Source organism: Condylura cristata, unplaced genomic scaffold (genome assembly GCF_000260355.1).
Source record: "Condylura cristata isolate star-nosed mole 26May11 unplaced genomic scaffold, ConCri1.0 scaffold00027, whole genome shotgun sequence".
NCBI lineage: Eukaryota > Metazoa > Chordata > Mammalia > Eulipotyphla > Talpidae > Condylura > Condylura cristata.
This window is the reverse complement of record NW_004567128.1, coordinates 16294571-16312096: the sequence shown is the minus strand read 5'-3', so window position 1 is coordinate 16312096 and position 17526 is coordinate 16294571. Positions and strand designations below refer to the sequence as shown.

The following is a 17526-nucleotide window of genomic DNA, read 5'->3' as shown; positions in this document are numbered from 1 at the left end:
GAATGAAGTAAAGGTCAATGTCTAAACAGTTATAAAATGGAAACAATTTTCATAATACTATCAATGAACAAACAACAAATGAAGAAGTGACATTTTAGTTGCAAATAAGTAAAAAAATATACAACAGAAGTTGAAAAGGTAGTCTCAGACATATATATGTGTAGGCTTGCTCTCTTTCTCTCACACACACATTGAGGCACAAAGGAATCCATACTATTCCCCTCTGTTTTTCTAGGCTGGCAAATTATTAAATAAGCATCAAACAGAACAATTTGAGAAAAAGTAGAAAAGAAATTTAAAGTTTAATAATAACATCGATACCTCTTGTACATACAGAAGAGGTGCCATATGACTGACTCATGACTTTAGACATCTCAAACAGACTAATTATGTTTGGGGAAAGAAAGGGGAGTTATCCCAGAAGGCACAGTAAACAAAAACATGTAGATGTAAGTTCTGCCTTCTCCATTGAAAAGAGAAAATGAGAGTAGATAGGTCTTTCCTGTACAGTGAGGGAGACACCCTTGCAGAAAGACATTTACATGTAAACATCTCTTTGGTTATTTTTGGAAATGTAAGATAAAATTATCTCTATTTTCAGATGACAAGGGTCATAATAAATATCAATGAAAAAATAGCACACATAGGAATTCCCAAAGAATGCACCAAAAAATTACTAGAACCAACAACAAATTCAGCAAAGTTGTAAGATACAAGATCCGTACACAAGTATCAGTTATCTCTCCATACATTTGCAATACCCAATCAAAAAAATTAAATTCAGAAATAATTCCTTTTGCAATAATAACAGGAAGAGTAAACTACCTCAGTATGAAATCAACAAAAGAAGGGCAAAACCTGTGCTCTGAAAACTCTAATACATTATTGAAAGAAAGTAAAAATATCTAAATAATTAGAAAGACATCCTATGATCACATGTTGGAAAATTTAACAATGCCAACATAGAAATACTCCCCCAAATGATCTGTAGATTTAATGTAAAGTCTGTCAGAATTATAGCTGATTTTGCTTGTACAAAGTGAAGATAATTTTAAACCACTTTTCAAATTATTTTTCAATAATTTGTTATTGTGAAAAATAGATCTTAAGGCCCTCCCGGGTGGCACAGCGGGTTAAAGCACTGCATTGAGAAGCTAAAGCCACTTCCGCATGAGTTCGATTCCCACCTGCCCCGGAGGTGACCACATGGTGTGGCAGACCTCTCCTGACCCGCCCGCTGCTCCCCTCAGCAGTGTACTTCGTCGATCTGCCTGTTCTGCTCCCCACTCTGTCTCTGGTGAAGCCTCTCACTGCCCCTGAGCCTCTGGCCTGTACCCCAGTTCTGTATGTATAAATAAATAAATCTTTAAAAAAAATAGATCTTAAAACAATAAGAAAACACTGAGGAAAATTGGGCAACAGACTTAGTGAACGACAGGAAAAAAATGACGAATACACACTCATACATTTTTTTAGCTTTCCTATTATGAGCAATGTAAAAAGATTCATGACAAACTCTCTTCCTTCATTAAGTCTATCAATCATAATGCTTGTAGTGGCAAAATGTATTGAGACAATATTTTTTAACTGTTGGTGACATTGCATGAGTGTTCTTACAACCAGCAGTACAGAGACATTTAGTGTGTGTATATAAATCCTTAGTATTCTTGTTGTTAACTTTCCTTCCTTATTCAAGGTAATTAGCATGTGCATGAGCCAAAATGCATAAGGGAACGGGTTTGTCATGGGGTTATTTATTATAATGAGATATTAGAACCAAACTAAGTGCCTAATAATGGAAGAATGGCAAAATATGGTATACCCAAGCAGGGCTTATTATTTATTCAGATCCTAAAAATCACTTATTCAAAGAGAAATTAATGGCTTACAAAATATTGTAGAATGTTAAAATAAGGGGGAAAAAGGCACAGAATGTTTATAGAGTTGGTTCCAGAAAATGTGTAAATTTCAACTATATTGAACAGCATATAGCTCCTCTTTTTCTTGTCTGGACATACCCTTTTAAATATATACATATATTTAAATAATATTGATTTATAACATGTGTCTGGTATACAGCAGTATAGTTCTACATTATATATGCTACATAAAATCACCACAAAAAAATCTCTTTTCCATCTACCACATCAGTTGACTCCTTTACCCTTTCACACACCGTCCAGCCCCATTTCCCCTCTGTTAACCATTTATTTATCTGTTCTCTGCTTCTAAGAGTTCATTATTGTTTGGTTGTTTGTGGAATGATCTAGTATTTGTCTTCCTCCTCCTGTCTTATTTTGCTTAGCATAATCCTTTCAGTGTTGCCAATATTAAATTTTGCAGTAGAAAATGTAAAACTTCCCCCTTAAAAAAAAAAAAACTGAGTAATTGTCCATCTTTACACATTCATTTATTGGTGTGCCTATTAAAATGGCCTAAGGACATTTTTATATCTTGACTATTGTAAATATTTCTGTTGTAAACACTTGTATTTCATAGTCTTCCGATAAATACCCAGAATAGAAAAGCTGAATCATATGGTAATTCTATTGTTAATTTCTGGAGGGACCATCATACTGTTTCTCACAGTATCTGCATCAATTCCCATTCCCACAAACTGTCCATGAGAATTCCCTTTTAGTTTTAATGAAAACAGGTCTTTATTAAGTTACTTTTAATATAATATATAATATATACTTTTAACAGGTCTTTATTTTAACAGGTCTATATTTTATAATATATAATATATACTTTTAACAGGTCTTTATTAAGATCTGTTACTTTTAATATAATATATATAATATAATATAAATATAAAATTATTATAATTATTTTACAATAAACATATCACTGTTTTAAACATCTTAAATTATTGATAAGCCTTTTATCATAAAATGTACAGTTTTAAACATTACTCAAATTGACTTTATAATCCCAATTACTTCTCTCAATATACATAACTAAAGAGTGTAGTAAAATTAGCAAATATTAAACTATATTGACAATTTAGTAAGCTTAGTTTGTGGTGTTTAGAAACAGTACACACACCTAATACATGTGGATTCCTAGATTTATTATTGGCAATGCATATTGAAGCAAAATACATAATACATGCTGGGTGAACATTTTGACATATTAACACGAAAGCAGCTGAAGATTAATTTCAATACTGACATTTAACTATGCTATAAGCAATTAGCATTACGTCATAATATACTATCAAGGCAACATTTTTATACTGAAAAAGCAAAATAAAACCCACTGTTTGTAAACGTTTATACCAAATATAACTTTAAGTGGAAGTAAAAATACAATTTGTCTATTTACTATTCAATACACATTGGATTTTGACTTTTGTTATACTGAGAAAAAAAGCTCTTTTGTGTTGGGAAAACAACATTTCAAAAAATAATTATTTATAAAACCCACTTTCAATGCCAGCACGGATTTGGGAACATCTTGAGTATGAAATTACAGACATGCACAGGTGATTTGTGAAAGTGTATCTTAAAGAAATTTTTCTTGTGATTAGATATAGTTTTGAAATGAAGTTAACTGATTGGAGGTTGTCACAGCTGCTTTCATAAATGATGCTAAGAGCATTATTTTCTGCTCTTTCCTCCCCTAAATTACTAAAAGTGAAAGTATAATTTGCAAGACAAATAAATGTGAAACGAACATAAAATGGCTCACTTATAGATCAATAAAAGTCAACTTTATCAGGCTACTGAATGAAATGGTCACACCCTTAGTTATTAGCTAATAGAGATTCACTGCAAAGTCTTCTTGAAATGGGAAAAAATAAAGTGGCCATTTGCACAACCAAGAAGGGAAGCAGTGGATGGGATTTCACATTCAATGCAGTTGCACTCCTGACCCACTGGTCACACAGTCCTCAACACTCTGGGGGAGAGGAAGGTCACTGTATCAGCTTTTGAACAAAATCATAATCAGTGATCAAGTAGATTGCTGTCACCCTACTATTACCAATAAGTAATTGCAATGCATTGGGTGTAAGTTCTAAAATCGTAAACAAGCCTGTTTTTGTCAAAGTTGGTACTGTACAGCAGGCATACCTGATGTTTCCAGCTCATCTGTAGTGCCAAGAACCCTCCACAAACAATAGGACTATGCTTAGAGACCCATGGTCTTGGCGTCTTAGATAAGTACACTTTTCCAACCAGATTCCCTTTTCTGCACACGCTCTCCAACACTTGTTATTTCTCACCTTTTTGATAATAGTCATTCTAAGTGATGTAAACTGACATCTCATTTGTGATGTGCATTTCTCTAATAATCAGTGGTATTGGACATGTTTTCATGTATCTGTCAGTTATCTGTGTGCCTTCTGCCACATGCAAACGAATGAAACTACCATCTTACACTTTACGCAGATATTAATTCAAGGGATTAAAGACTTGAAGTAAGCTCTAATGTAAAATACATTGAAGAAAACAGATGGTAAATGGAAACTCCTTGACAATGCTTTGTGGGCTGGACTTCAAATGCAAAGCAGACAAAGCCAGACAAATGGGGCTACATCAAACTAAAAGACATTTTACACTGAAGGAAATCATCATCCAGTGAAAAGGCAAACTACTAAATGGGAAAACATATTTGCAAATCACAATCCACTAAATGATTAATATACAAAATGTGTAAACAACTCACACAATTCAATGCAAAAAATTCAGATATAAAAATAAACGGAGGATGCAAATAAACATTTTTTTTTGTTTCTCTTAACTAGTAATTTCTCTTGACTAGTTTAACTAGTAATTTCCCCTAAATAGCAGAGACAACTAAAGCACTTTAAGCTGGATTAAGTACCTTTAATCAGCCAGGTAAAGGGGAAGCACTTCTAGACCAATGCAGTATGCTAGATAGGTTAAAAACACAGACTCTGGACGCAGATGGCTCAGGACTCACCCCTAGATGGGCCACTTATTAAGTGGATGACCTTGGGCAAAATCCTAAGCTTCATTTTCTTTTATCTATAAATGTGGAAAGAAGAGGACTCTCCTCAGAGTTTCTTGGGCTCTTGGTGCTCAGAACTCATGCCCTGCCATGTGTTAAGTTCTCAGTAATTACTAGCTGCTGATGCTGATGCTGCTGCTACTGCTACTGCTACTACTATCACTCTCTTTTGTCCACAAAACCTGTTGAATTGCTTCTGTATATTAAACTTACCCTGTCTCCCCCCCCCCCTTATTGAATTTGGTGATTTGAACTTCAATACTTTGTCAGCAGACCTGCTATGGTAATCTCAGATTGATTCCTAGATGCTTGTCTTACCACCTTTGCCCACATCTCCCCTCCACACAGTAGCCAGAATGAGGTTTTGATGAAATTAATATTTCCCTTATCATGACCTTTAAGGAGTTTATCACCACAGGTCTAAACAAAACATCGGCAATTCAGCTTCCAGGCTCCTCACCAGCATCATCTCTGGCCCCTTCCTTTCTAGATCTAGAATACTCACCAATAATGCCAACTCCAGATAGCCTTTCTTTACACACATAAAAGGGGCCAACATATATTCCTAACTGGCAAAAACTCATAATGAAATATCCCCATGGACATTCATGTCAAATCTATATTGATTCTGTTGATGCAAATGAGCTCAAGCATCACACAGGTAATACTAACAACCCATTCACAATCATGAACTAAAGACAGCAAAAAACTGCATTACAGTAAGAAATCCCGATTCTCCTAGCAACTCAGCAGTACAAGAACTTCAGTTGCGATGGCAGTGGTGGGGGGCTGTGCAAATGAAGCTAATATTGTCCACTCTAGGATGTCCATTTCCCACTGAAATCACTCTCTACTGCCCAGGCCCCATGCATTTTAGAAGAAAACCCTTGGAACCCTTTAGAATCTTACGAAAAACTTTACAGATACTATGTGGTCAACATTATTGACACCACAGAGTATGATGATGTGGGAAAAAAGACAACAGTTCCTCTGAAGAGGAAAGTGGTATAGGGGATTCAGTGTCTAAACAGGAAGTTTGCGGAATACCTCAACAAAAGTGAATGACTGACAAAATGTAAATAAATTTGAAGGAATAATTTCTTAGTTAAATCACACATCTAAATGAAAAGTGTCACAGTTGTCTTTGGGAAGCTATGTATCCTTACTGAAGGACCATTGTTTCACACCATTGCTAGCATTTTGACAGCATAGGACTTCCTCAGTTATCTTACTCAATATATGGGCATCTCTCTCCATGCTTTAAGACCCAGGGAGATCATTATTTCTCTGGGACATGCATGTGCTCTTCCTCAGAAACCCATTATCCTTCACAACACCCCATCAGTTATTGGTTTGCATACTTGCTTCCTCTCCTAGACTGTGAGACTCTCAAAGCAAGGCATGGAACATCATCTTTAATTCTAATGCACAGTAGAGTGCCTAGAATATAATAATCCCTCAAATGTTTGTTAACTTGAAGCAACAAGAACAACAACATATTAGCAAGGCATTCACAAAATGGAACAATCCGAGTGTCTATCAACAGAAAGTTATTTATATAGACAATTGAATGATATCAAACAAAAGAATACCGAAATTAAACTACACACAACATGGATGTTGATTGACCGAGACAATACACAGACAAGTGTATACCATTTGATTCCGTACACATCATGTTCCACACAAGAAGAAGAAACAAAGTTGACATGATTCTGCCTATACTTAGGGAAGTAACTGCCAAGGGTAACAGGCAACCTCTTGAGGTTCTGATAATTTATTTTTCCCTGGTTATATAGTACAGCCAATTTTCAAACCATACCGAGCAGTAGTTATAAGTGCAGTTTTCTATCTGTATATTATACTTGAATAAAAGATTATGCAGAAAAGATGCATAGTTCCCAAAATACAACAAAACCAAGAATGGTGAATACTGTTAAGTGCAAATCATTTCATTCAGCTGCAAGTGTTATGATTCAGTAGGTAAGAATAACTTTATGGCTAATTGAATCACATATAGTATATGCCTTTTTTATAATTAAAACCCTCCACTAGTATGGCATATGTTAAAATTTTTAAACAGTTTTACTCTTTCCTGAAAAAGGATGTGTGTCATCATTTGAAACAAAAAAAGTGCTACAAGTAATAATTGGATGTTTTCATTTCAGTACCCTTGTTTTTACTTTTACCCTCTGAGTATTCATAAAGGTGTATTTTAATAAAGCGTTTTAAAGTATGCCACTTAATATACTTACTCTCCTGCAATGGTTCTCAACCAGAGGCAATTTACTGCCCCAGGGATATTTGGTCACGCCTCAAGACCTTTATGGTTGACCTGACTGTTAGGGATGCTCCTGGTGGTTGGTGCAGCCGGTGATAACCCGCTTCCATCCATAGGGCAGCCCCTCACCACGAAGTGTTAGTCAACCCTAAATGCCAGTAGAACTGACTTTCAGAAGCCCTGCTCTAGTTTATTAACTTAATGTTACTGAGTTTTTAAAATTAGACATCTTTTTCCTTGGCCAGTTTTATCTCTTGGTTGTCAGAGCTTTTTTGACATGCTAAAATTGCTATGCTCAATGTAAATGAATTTTTTCTTTGAATAATTGTGTATTGTTAACATCTTTTAAATTATCTTCTTTGAAGTATGTGCCATGTTGTGTTTTTTTTTTCTTTTTTGGTTTCTTAGTTTATTTTTAAAGAAGTTTGAGAAATATGTTGCTTTTAACAATTTCATCCCTTTTCTAGGCTAGAAGAGCAAAAGAATATCTTGTCAGAATTTCAAAGAGATTTGAATGAATTTGTTCTGTGGTTAGAAGAAGCAGATAACATCAGTAGTATTCCAGTTGAACCTGGGAATGAGCAACAACTGAGAGAAAAACTTGAACAAGTCAAGGTAATCTTATTTTTTAAAGTCCCTCAGGGGATGTTAGTATAAAGAATAAAAGAATCTCTATTTTAATGTTTTATTATTGATCTCTATCCATTAGGTCATTACAAGCCTTTCTCCCTTTATTTTGTCTTAAACCTGTGATTCCAAATAATTGTGTATATGTATAAAATGCATATGTATATGCATGTTTTCAACACACATGTGTGTTGTGTGTAACAAATTCATGACAGTATTTTTAAAGTAAAATTAATTTTAGAACTGAAATTGGAAAATTCTTCCGTTTCAAATTATTTTGAAAACTGAGGAGAATCTTTATAAAAATGAATCCCACCTCTTAGGAAGGATATTAAATATAAAATCAACCCTACTACTTCAGCTTCTCTTTAGAGGAGCTGGACTGCCTGAAGCAGTGTTATGTTTTGCTCTGCCTGGGTTTGGGGGGGGGGGTGGTATCGCTGCACAGTGGAAACTGACTCAATAGACACCCAGATTATTCAAGTGCTTTCTCCTGCCTTTCTACTGTGAAGTCTGCTAATCATTACTTCACTGGACTGACCTGGTGTCTTTTCCTAGTTTCAGGAATGACACTATTTTGGATGTTTTCTCTTAATTGTTGAATGGAGAGTCAAAAGGAAAGGAAACTAACATTTAAGCATCCCCTAATATCTGCTAAGTATTAGATGTATTTACATCTGCTATTTATTTAATCCTCATATCAAACTTTCAGAATGGTTGCTGTTATTCTCATTCACAAGATCACATTATTACAGGGAAACCCCCATATGAAATGTGTGGCCTGATGAAATTTATAAGTCTCACCTGCAGGCACACATAAAAAGGCTAATAAAGGGTTTATTTACAAAAGACGGGGAATTAATAACTCAGGGGAAAAGAGAGGGAGATAAGTTGGTGGATTCTTCCTACCAGTTCTGCTGACCTGGAACCCCAATAGCACATTGAAAGCCAGCAAAAAGCCAAGAGTCAAGCCACGAGTCAAGAAGGCAAGAGACCCTCAAGGCCCATTTGTCTGGTCTTCTACCAAACCAGGATGTTTAACTTCACCCTCAAGCCTCAGCAGTGCTCCCATTGGTGATGATGGGATTTACAGTTCCAGTGTCTTAATCTTTTTGGTTTAGAGCGGGGATGGAATCCAGAAACCCTGTGTCTGCAGAGTTCCCTAGGTACATCCTTTTCCCCTAACAACACAATCAGAGGGAATTGAGATTGCTCTTTTACCAACCATTCAGTCGGTTTGCACATGCAAATTAGACTCCAAGTCTGACACTTAAACAAGCAATTGTACCTAAACAGAGGATAAAGTATGAAAACGAAATAGTGTTTATAATTCATTCAGCAAATATCCAGCACCTACTAAATGTCAACTAATGCACTAGGTCTTTAGAATGCAAGAAGAAAGTGTGGATCCATAGTATATTTGAAGTCAGTTATGTAATGGGAGAATGCATTCTGTTCATAAAAGTTCATTTCTCTTAAATGTATCGAGTGGCACATATAGTAATATAATTGATAGCTCCTGCAATTGACATACTTATCAGCATCCCCTTATTACAAAAAAGTGCTGATTTTTTTTCTCCTTAAGTAATCTAGATCAGCACTGTCCAAAGGTTTTTCTGTGGTGATGAAAATGTTCTATATTATCCATTTCAGTAGCCACAAGCTGTCTGGAGTACCTAGTATGACTGAAGAACTGAGCTTTTTTACTGACTTAAATTTGTTTAAATTTAAAGTCTCATACAGCTACTGGTATTGTATTGGGCACTGCATCTTAGATGATATAAATAAATCGAAATTAGTAAAGTCATGGTGTTCTTGTAGGTTTTGGAACAGGGCATATATAATACAAGACTGAATAGATGAAAGATTCAGGAAGTAGGAGAGGTGAATAAAGAATTCTTGAATGAAACTGTCCATGTTTGAATCACAGCTCTGTTGCTTGCTACTTTTGTGGCCTTGAAATTGATGTTCAACCTCTCTGAGTTCTCTTTTACATAAACGAAGATGTGCAAAGATCAAATGAATAATATATGTGAATATCTTGGCACATTGTCTAGTACCTGTTATGTCCTCAGTAGTAGTTACCTCTCAGTATGATAGTGCAATTTTTGCTCAATGTTTCATAGGGTCTTAGTATCTGAGAAGATGATGTATTTATCTAGATTGGTCTGTTTCTGAGAGAGATGTGTTTTCAGTGTCTTGACTCCAAAGTATTGTTTTATATAGCACCACATAGCATTTCTCTCTTGAAAAAAATTTCTGTGGGATAATATATTCTTGTCCTTTCTAGGATAGACTTATCTGCTAGGGAGACGGTGCTTCAGTCCATCAGCTATGTGCTCTGTAGAAAACTGTTGGTATTTGAGCTACTAGTAGGCCTTCGGTCAAGTTCCTTCATTTTGATAGACAAATCAATACAGGCGAAGACAAGGTAGTTGGAATTGTGCTGTAATTCATTTTAAGTGTTGTTGCATTTGTCTGTTTCAGTTACTGGAGGAAGAGTTGCCCCTGCGCCAGGGAATTCTAAAACAATTAAATGAAACAGGAGGAACAGTGCTTGTAAGTGCTCCCATAAGCCCAGAAGAGCAAGATAAACTTGAAAATAAGCTCAAGCAGACAAATCTTCATTGGGTAAAGGTAAGACATTAACCATCTTCCCTGTCACGTGTGTTAAATGTTGCAAGTATTTGCATGTGTTTGTGTTTCATGGGTGCAGTGTTCCTGAGACTGGGCTGGGTTCCGTAGCATTTGGACTGGTTCTCGGTTTCTCTGTAACTTGACCATGGATTTGTATGATTTGTTATTCATGGAAAGTATTGTGATGGCAACTAATGGCACATTATTGACCAAATGTCAGAATATGCAACACTATTACTTTGCATGGAATATTCTAAAGAAGTAGACTGGATGAAGCAATTGTTTCAGTATTTAGGTGTACATTGACAGTATTTAAGCAAAATGAAAGTGGTCTGGCTCAATAGTACTATAAATCACAATTACTTATCCTTACCTATAGTATGAGCTTAATGAATAATTAATGATTCAAATTTCCAGAAGGTGTTATATTTGCTTACATACTTGTTTTTTACTTACTCACTTATCATTTATTTATTTACTTGTGAGTCTTTGTCTTTCTCAGATACCCTTTAAACATGGTATTTAAAAATGTTCATCAAATCAATGCATTCAGACACCATAAAACCAAATGGCAGGTATGAGTTTTTAATGAAAGCAACATCAGTGCATCCATGACCAGTTATCTACAGACAGTCCTGTTCTCACTGTCATGCCGTGGCAACTTTGTTGTAAATCAAGTGAATCTATGTGAATCTGCTTCTGGATGCTCTATTCTTTTCCATTTGTCTTTCAACTACAGTCACCTTACCTCATTAAGAATCATTTTAAAACAGGTTTATGACACTTTAATACATATACCATACAGTTCATCCATTTCAAAGTGGCATATTTATTTTGTTGTGGAGATATGCAACTCAAGATTTTTCATATAACATGTTTTCAGGTTACATGCCATTTCTTACATTCACAATGGGCAGCAATCCCCATCATGTTCCCCAGACTTTTGCATCTCTCTGAACAGAATCTCTATAACTATGAACCTGGTAACTCCCCTTTTCCTACCCTGACAACCCTTCCACACACAATGTAACTTCTAATCCACTTTTGGGCCCTATGAATTTGATATTCTACATATTCCATATAAGTAGAATGCTTCTGTGTGTGTGCATGTATATGCATCTATGCGCACACACACACACACACACACACACACCTGAAGGCCAAGCTTATTTCACTTACCGTAATATTTTAAAGGGGTCAAAAAGAACAGTTCTTGAATGAAACTGCCTAAATTTGAGTCACTGCTCTGTTTTTACTACTTCTGGATCTTAGTGTTTAACATCTCTGTCTCAGTTACTAAGGTTCAACCAGGTTGTAACATGTCCGAACTACATTCTCTGTTATGACTGAGCAATTCCATTCTACACATGTGCACAAACACAGACACATACAACTGTTTTATTTAAAAAAAAGGAAAATAGTTGGGACCCAGCCATGTCAACCTTCCAAATGTATTCTTATTCCAAATTATATTGGCTATTTGTGGGTTTGGTTTAAAACCAAATAAAATTTAGAACCAACTTGTCAGATATTACTAAAGCCTGCCAGAATATTAATTGGGATTTTTTTTTTTTTGTAGATCAGTTAACTTCTTTACAATACCAATTCATTTAGTATGTGAAACTAAAATGTCCCTCGTTTATTTCAGTCTTCTTTAATGCCTTTTTAGTAATTTTTTTTTTCAGTTTTCAGTCCTGAGGACCTGTGTATGTTGTATTAGTGTTAATGTCAGACATTTGATGTTTTGATTCTATTTTAAGTGGGATTAATTTTCAATTTTATTTTCCCATTGTTGGTATATAAAAATGCAATATATATTTTGTATGTCAAGCATATATCCAGTGGCCTTGATAATACTGATAACTTGTGAAGTCTTTTAATCTTTTACGTACATAATCATACCATTGGATAGTTTTTCTCTTTTTAATCCTTCCTTATGGTTCTAAGCTTTCATTTGCTGCACAGACTAGCCCCTCCAAATCAATGCTAAATAGAAGTAGTGATAACAGGCAGCTTTGACACCTTTCCTGTCTTGGGTGGGAAACTTTCAGTGACTTTTCATTAAATATGATGCTTGTTATAGGACATTTTGTAAGTTTTCTTAGTCAGATTAAGGGGGTTGTCTTTATTCCAAATTTACCAAATTTTATATAAATAGATGTTGAACATAATCAAATGCTTTCTCTGCACTTCTTACAATGACTGTGTGCTTTTAGTTCTTTTTTTTTTTTTTTTAAAGATTTTATTTATTTGTGCATACAGAACGGGATACAGGCCAGAGGTGCAGGGGCAGTGAGAGGATTCACCAGAAACAGTGGGGAGCAGAACAGGCAGAGCGACGAAGTACACTGCTGAGGGGAGCAGCGGGCGGGTCAGGAGAGGTCTGCCGCGCCATGTGGTCATCTCCGAGGCAGGCGGGGATCGAACTCATGCGGAAGTGGCTTTAGCTTCTTAGTCCTGTGTTTTAACCCGCTGCGCCACCAGGGAGGGCCAGTGCTTTTAGTTCTTTTGAGGAATGTGTTAAATTACAGTCATGGAGTGGCTACTCTAGTTATTGGTGTATGAAAGCATTCTAGGATTCCTGAAATGCTATTTGTTGTGAAGCCTTATGTTTTTATAGACTAATTCTTTTGCTCGTTTGTTTGTGCACAAGAACTGGGGTGTAGGCCAGAGGTGTGGATGGTGAGAGGAATCATCAGAGAGAGTAAGGAGCAGAACAGGTGGATTTGCTAGAATGCAATGCTAAAGGAAGCAGTGGGCTAGCCAGGAGAGGTCTGCTGCGCCATGTGGGTCACCTCCGTGTCCAGGAATGGAACTGGTACCACAGTGGTTGGTAATGCTTGATACTACTGAGACTTTAACTCCTGTGCCACGAGGGAGGCCCAATTCAATTTTTAATAGGTTGTTTAGGATTTGTACATCTCTGTTCATGACAGAGAATGGCCACTATGTTTTTTCATAATATATTTCTCAAGTGTCAGTAGCCATATTGAACTAAACTTATTAAAAAAAAAAATTAGAAGTGCTCCTTTTTTTTTTCCTGGAATAATTACCAAAAGATTGGCATTATTTACTTCTAAGAGGTTTTAATGAATTCAACTGTAAAGCCAACTGGGCTTTAAGGGCCTTTTTTTTTTTTTTTTTTTGGTGGTGGGTGGAAGATGTTGGTAATTGGCTCCATTTCTTTAATAGATACAGGGATGGTTGGCTGCTTTTATTATTATTTTTTTCCATTTCTTTGTGTGTCAGGCTTTCCTACGTTGTTTCTTTCAAAAAAAAAATTCTCCTTTTCCTTGTCATATTCTCTTTTTTTGCTGTATAGTCTTTCTTCATGCATCTAGTGATCCTTTATAGCTACATATGTAAGAATGACCAAATAGAAAGACTGACAAAGAGCTGTAAGTTCCTGGATCGGTCTTGCTGACTCGGTGTTTGTGAACTAAGGCAGATGCCTTCAGATTCTTTAATGCAGGGGACTAACTGCTGGTATTCTTTCCTGGTACTGACTTCAGTTTCTTCAGATAAGAACCACACACTTTTTAAATTTATTTTGTTATATATTTGTTGTTTATAGGAAAATCTTGGGGAAGCCTGTTCATTGCTTGGTAGCTTTGAGTTAGGGGGCATGTTTCACTTACAGTGTTTCCAACGGTACCCCCACATTTCACCAGCTTCTTAGCCCCAAACATCCTGGTATCTTTAATGCAAACACTCTTTACATCTGCCAAGATCATACGCCCTAGTTCCTAAGGCTACTTCTCCCTTGCTTTCTATGTTTCCCACATACGCTGTAACCTCCCAAGGATGTATAGAAACCTCTCATCTACTTCTTATCAGAATTCCTCTACTACACTGAGCTTATTTAATGCCTGTTACCTTTGTTTTATCCAACAAATAAAGCAAAGTGTAATCTCTTTAAAGCAGGTGGAAATCCATGCCAAGAAGTTATTATAGAACTATAATTTTCATGTAAGATAGCATGGCATCTTTCAAAAATGGCACAATTGCCTAAAAAGAATTACTGTTATTCATCAGCACCCAACTAAATTGAGAGGTATGATGAAGTTATACTGAGAAAAGTTTCTGTACACAGATGATTTGAAAAGAAAATAATAGAGACATCATTTTGGATTGTGTCAGATTATTATATTTTTAAATTGACAATGCTGAAGTTCTTGTAACAGATCATTTACATGACTGATAAAATATTTATGAACTGAAATAAGTACCAATTTTATGACATTAAAATTGAAATGTGTGTTTAGGTCTCTATACTTCAGGTCTCCTTTTATTTTTATATTGATACATGTTTTCACTTATATGAAGAAACAGAACATTTAAAGGTTATCTTCGTCTTATTGAATTTCCAAAATTTCTTCTCTAATTATTTCAAAAGAGTTATATAGAGATAGACACTAGCCTATGAAGGGGATGTGTATTAGTAGTAGATAAATTTTTTTTTAAAGATTTATTTATTTGTTCATACAGAACTGGGGTCTAGGCCAGAGGCTCAGGGGCGGCGAGAGGATTCACCAGAGACAGAGTGGGAAGCAGAACAGGCAGATCGACAAAGTACACTGCTGAGGGGAGCAGCAGGCGGGTCAGGAGAGGTCTGCCGCGCCATGTGGCCACCTCTGGGGCAGGCGGGAATCGAACTCATGCGGAAGTGGCTTTAGCTTCTCAGTGCTGTGCTTTAAACCACTGCGCCACCAGGGAGGGCCAGTAGTAGATAAATTTTATAGCTGTATAATAACACAAAGATCATCCGTCCTAAGTAGAGAACACAGAGAGCCACCCTTAAGCTTGCACAATATATCAGTAGGTTCTTAATCTCACAAAAAGTAATGCAAAAGTTACATTTATAAGAAGTGTAAAAAACTGTCCAAAACACACAATATATGCACTATCTTTTTGGCAACAGAACTGGAGGTCAGTATTTTGATGTTTGAAAATTAAAATGAAGACTATGAACACCATCTTGTTTAGCTTTATGTGACTGTAACATCCATACCATGGGTCCCTTCCCTGAAGTTGTAATTTCAATGCTATGCCTTTCCCACCAGTTTTCACAAAACTTGGAATCCTATTAATCAGCCTCATTAAAAATTATTTGTCACTACTTAATCTCTTTGCCACCCTATCTCTGTTGTTTTAAATTTAAGGATAAAAATTATGTACTGTCTCTCACAATATATAAATGAGTAGGTCTAGATTTCCAGAAGTGTAGTTTATTTTGCATTAAGTTCTTATCATCTTCTGAGTATCCATTGGGTAGTAGTTGTTTTGCTCTTTTTAATTGTAACATTGTTTAATGTTTAGTGTTTTAAGTTATATTTGCCATGTTGTGTCAATAACTATTAGTCATTACTATAAATGGGGAGAATCGAAAAGCAAAAATTAAATCAAGCAAGAGCTTAGATTTTTCACCCATTAGTCAAAAATGGACATTTATCTGAATTGATTAATTTCTTATCCCAAAGTTATGTTTACTAGATTGTGCTAGTATTAATCATTCAGCCACCCCCTTAATGTGAATTGTTTTAAAGATTTATTTATTTATGCATACAGAACTGGGGTACAAGCCAGAGGTGCTGGGGTGGTGAGCGGCCTCACCAGAGACATAGTGGGGAGCAAAACAGGCAGATCGAGGAAGTACATTGCTGAGGGGAACAGCAGGCGGGTCAGGAGAGGTCTGCCGCACCATGTGCATCACCTACAGGCCCGGGATCAAACTTGTCCTGAAGTACCTGTGGCCAGCCTGTAGTACTGTGTTCCAACCCATTGTGCCACCACCAGGGAGGGCCGTGAATTATTTTTTTAACTAAAGCAAAAAGTCTTTACTAGGGTCTGTCACCATACTGAATTTACTGGGGGGGAGCGGGCGGGAAACTGCAAAATATGTACTAGGATTGATAGACATGATTGCAGGAAGTCAGCTATCTAACTAGAAGTAGCAACATCCACCAGAGAGATCTATTGGAGGTTTGAGGGTCTCTTGATGCTCTGCTATAAAGCCTCTTTACAACATACCCACATTTCTTAACTTTAGGAATATATGAGCTAAAATGTCATGGCAAGAATATGCTATTTATGTATTTACTCTTATGGCATGTAGCCTGATTTTTTTGAGGGAAAGTCACCCCATCTTGGAAGTTTTTCTCATGTAGTTAATGATAACACCATCGTATTTGTTCCTTCATTAAATAAGTCATTCAACAAACACCTAATGAGTGACCACTATGTGCCATATGCTATTCCTGGCACCTGATAGTCATTTCCCACCCTTGCCTTGTTGAAAGGGCATGCAGAATTGCATATGCCATAGCATTATAATTATTCATGTCTCTAATTTATAGTTGCTAAATAATTTGAAGCTGAGAGTTGAAGGAGGGAGTAGTAATGAAAGATTAATAACAAAAGCACCCTTGACTTTGCCTGCTATAATTTCACACTGAGAAAGTCTTACTAGGTTATATGTCGTGAATACATCTCACTTTGCTCTGTTGTTCTGTCTTTGTCTGTCATCTCATCATAATTTTTAATCATTCCCTTTTTCACTCTCATAAGTGTCTCACTTTAGAAGATAAAAATGGATGCAGGGCCATCCCAGTTATGAGAACAAACATGAGACTCTCAGAGGTGGGCCTGACCCTGTACTCAATAACTATCATTATCATTAGTAATTACCTATGTTCTCAGCAGCAGTACCATGCTTGTCTGTGTCCACTCTCTTCACAGCTGGTGACACTCAGAAGTTTCGCCTGTCCAGGGCCTCTGATCATCATCACTACCAAACTGGTGACAACGCATACATAAGAATGTGAGGTTTTTAAGTTTCCAAACTGTTGATTTTAGCCAGTGCCATGAGTATGGATAAGATACTTTCCCAACAAGTAAGAAGCCAACAGGAATTCATGAAGGCAGTCGTCTGTGGTACTTAATGTGAGGCTTACGGGTTATGGACTCCAGTGGTTACTAGCTGGTGGTCTTGAAACTGTCCTGTA

At 36.2% G+C, this 17526-nt stretch overlaps 1 protein-coding gene across 1 annotated transcript in view; it reads left to right on the top strand.

The window, feature by feature from the left end:
• Positions 1 to 17526, top strand: part of DMD (dystrophin) — a 1782468-nt gene that overhangs the window by 1061526 nt on the left and 703416 nt on the right. Inside the window, exons 46-47 of the mRNA XM_012730297.1 lie at positions 7726 to 7873; positions 10373 to 10522. Of these exons, the coding sequence (XP_012585751.1) occupies positions 7726 to 7873; positions 10373 to 10522 (298 nt within the window). The remainder of the gene's footprint in view (positions 1 to 7725; positions 7874 to 10372; positions 10523 to 17526) is intronic.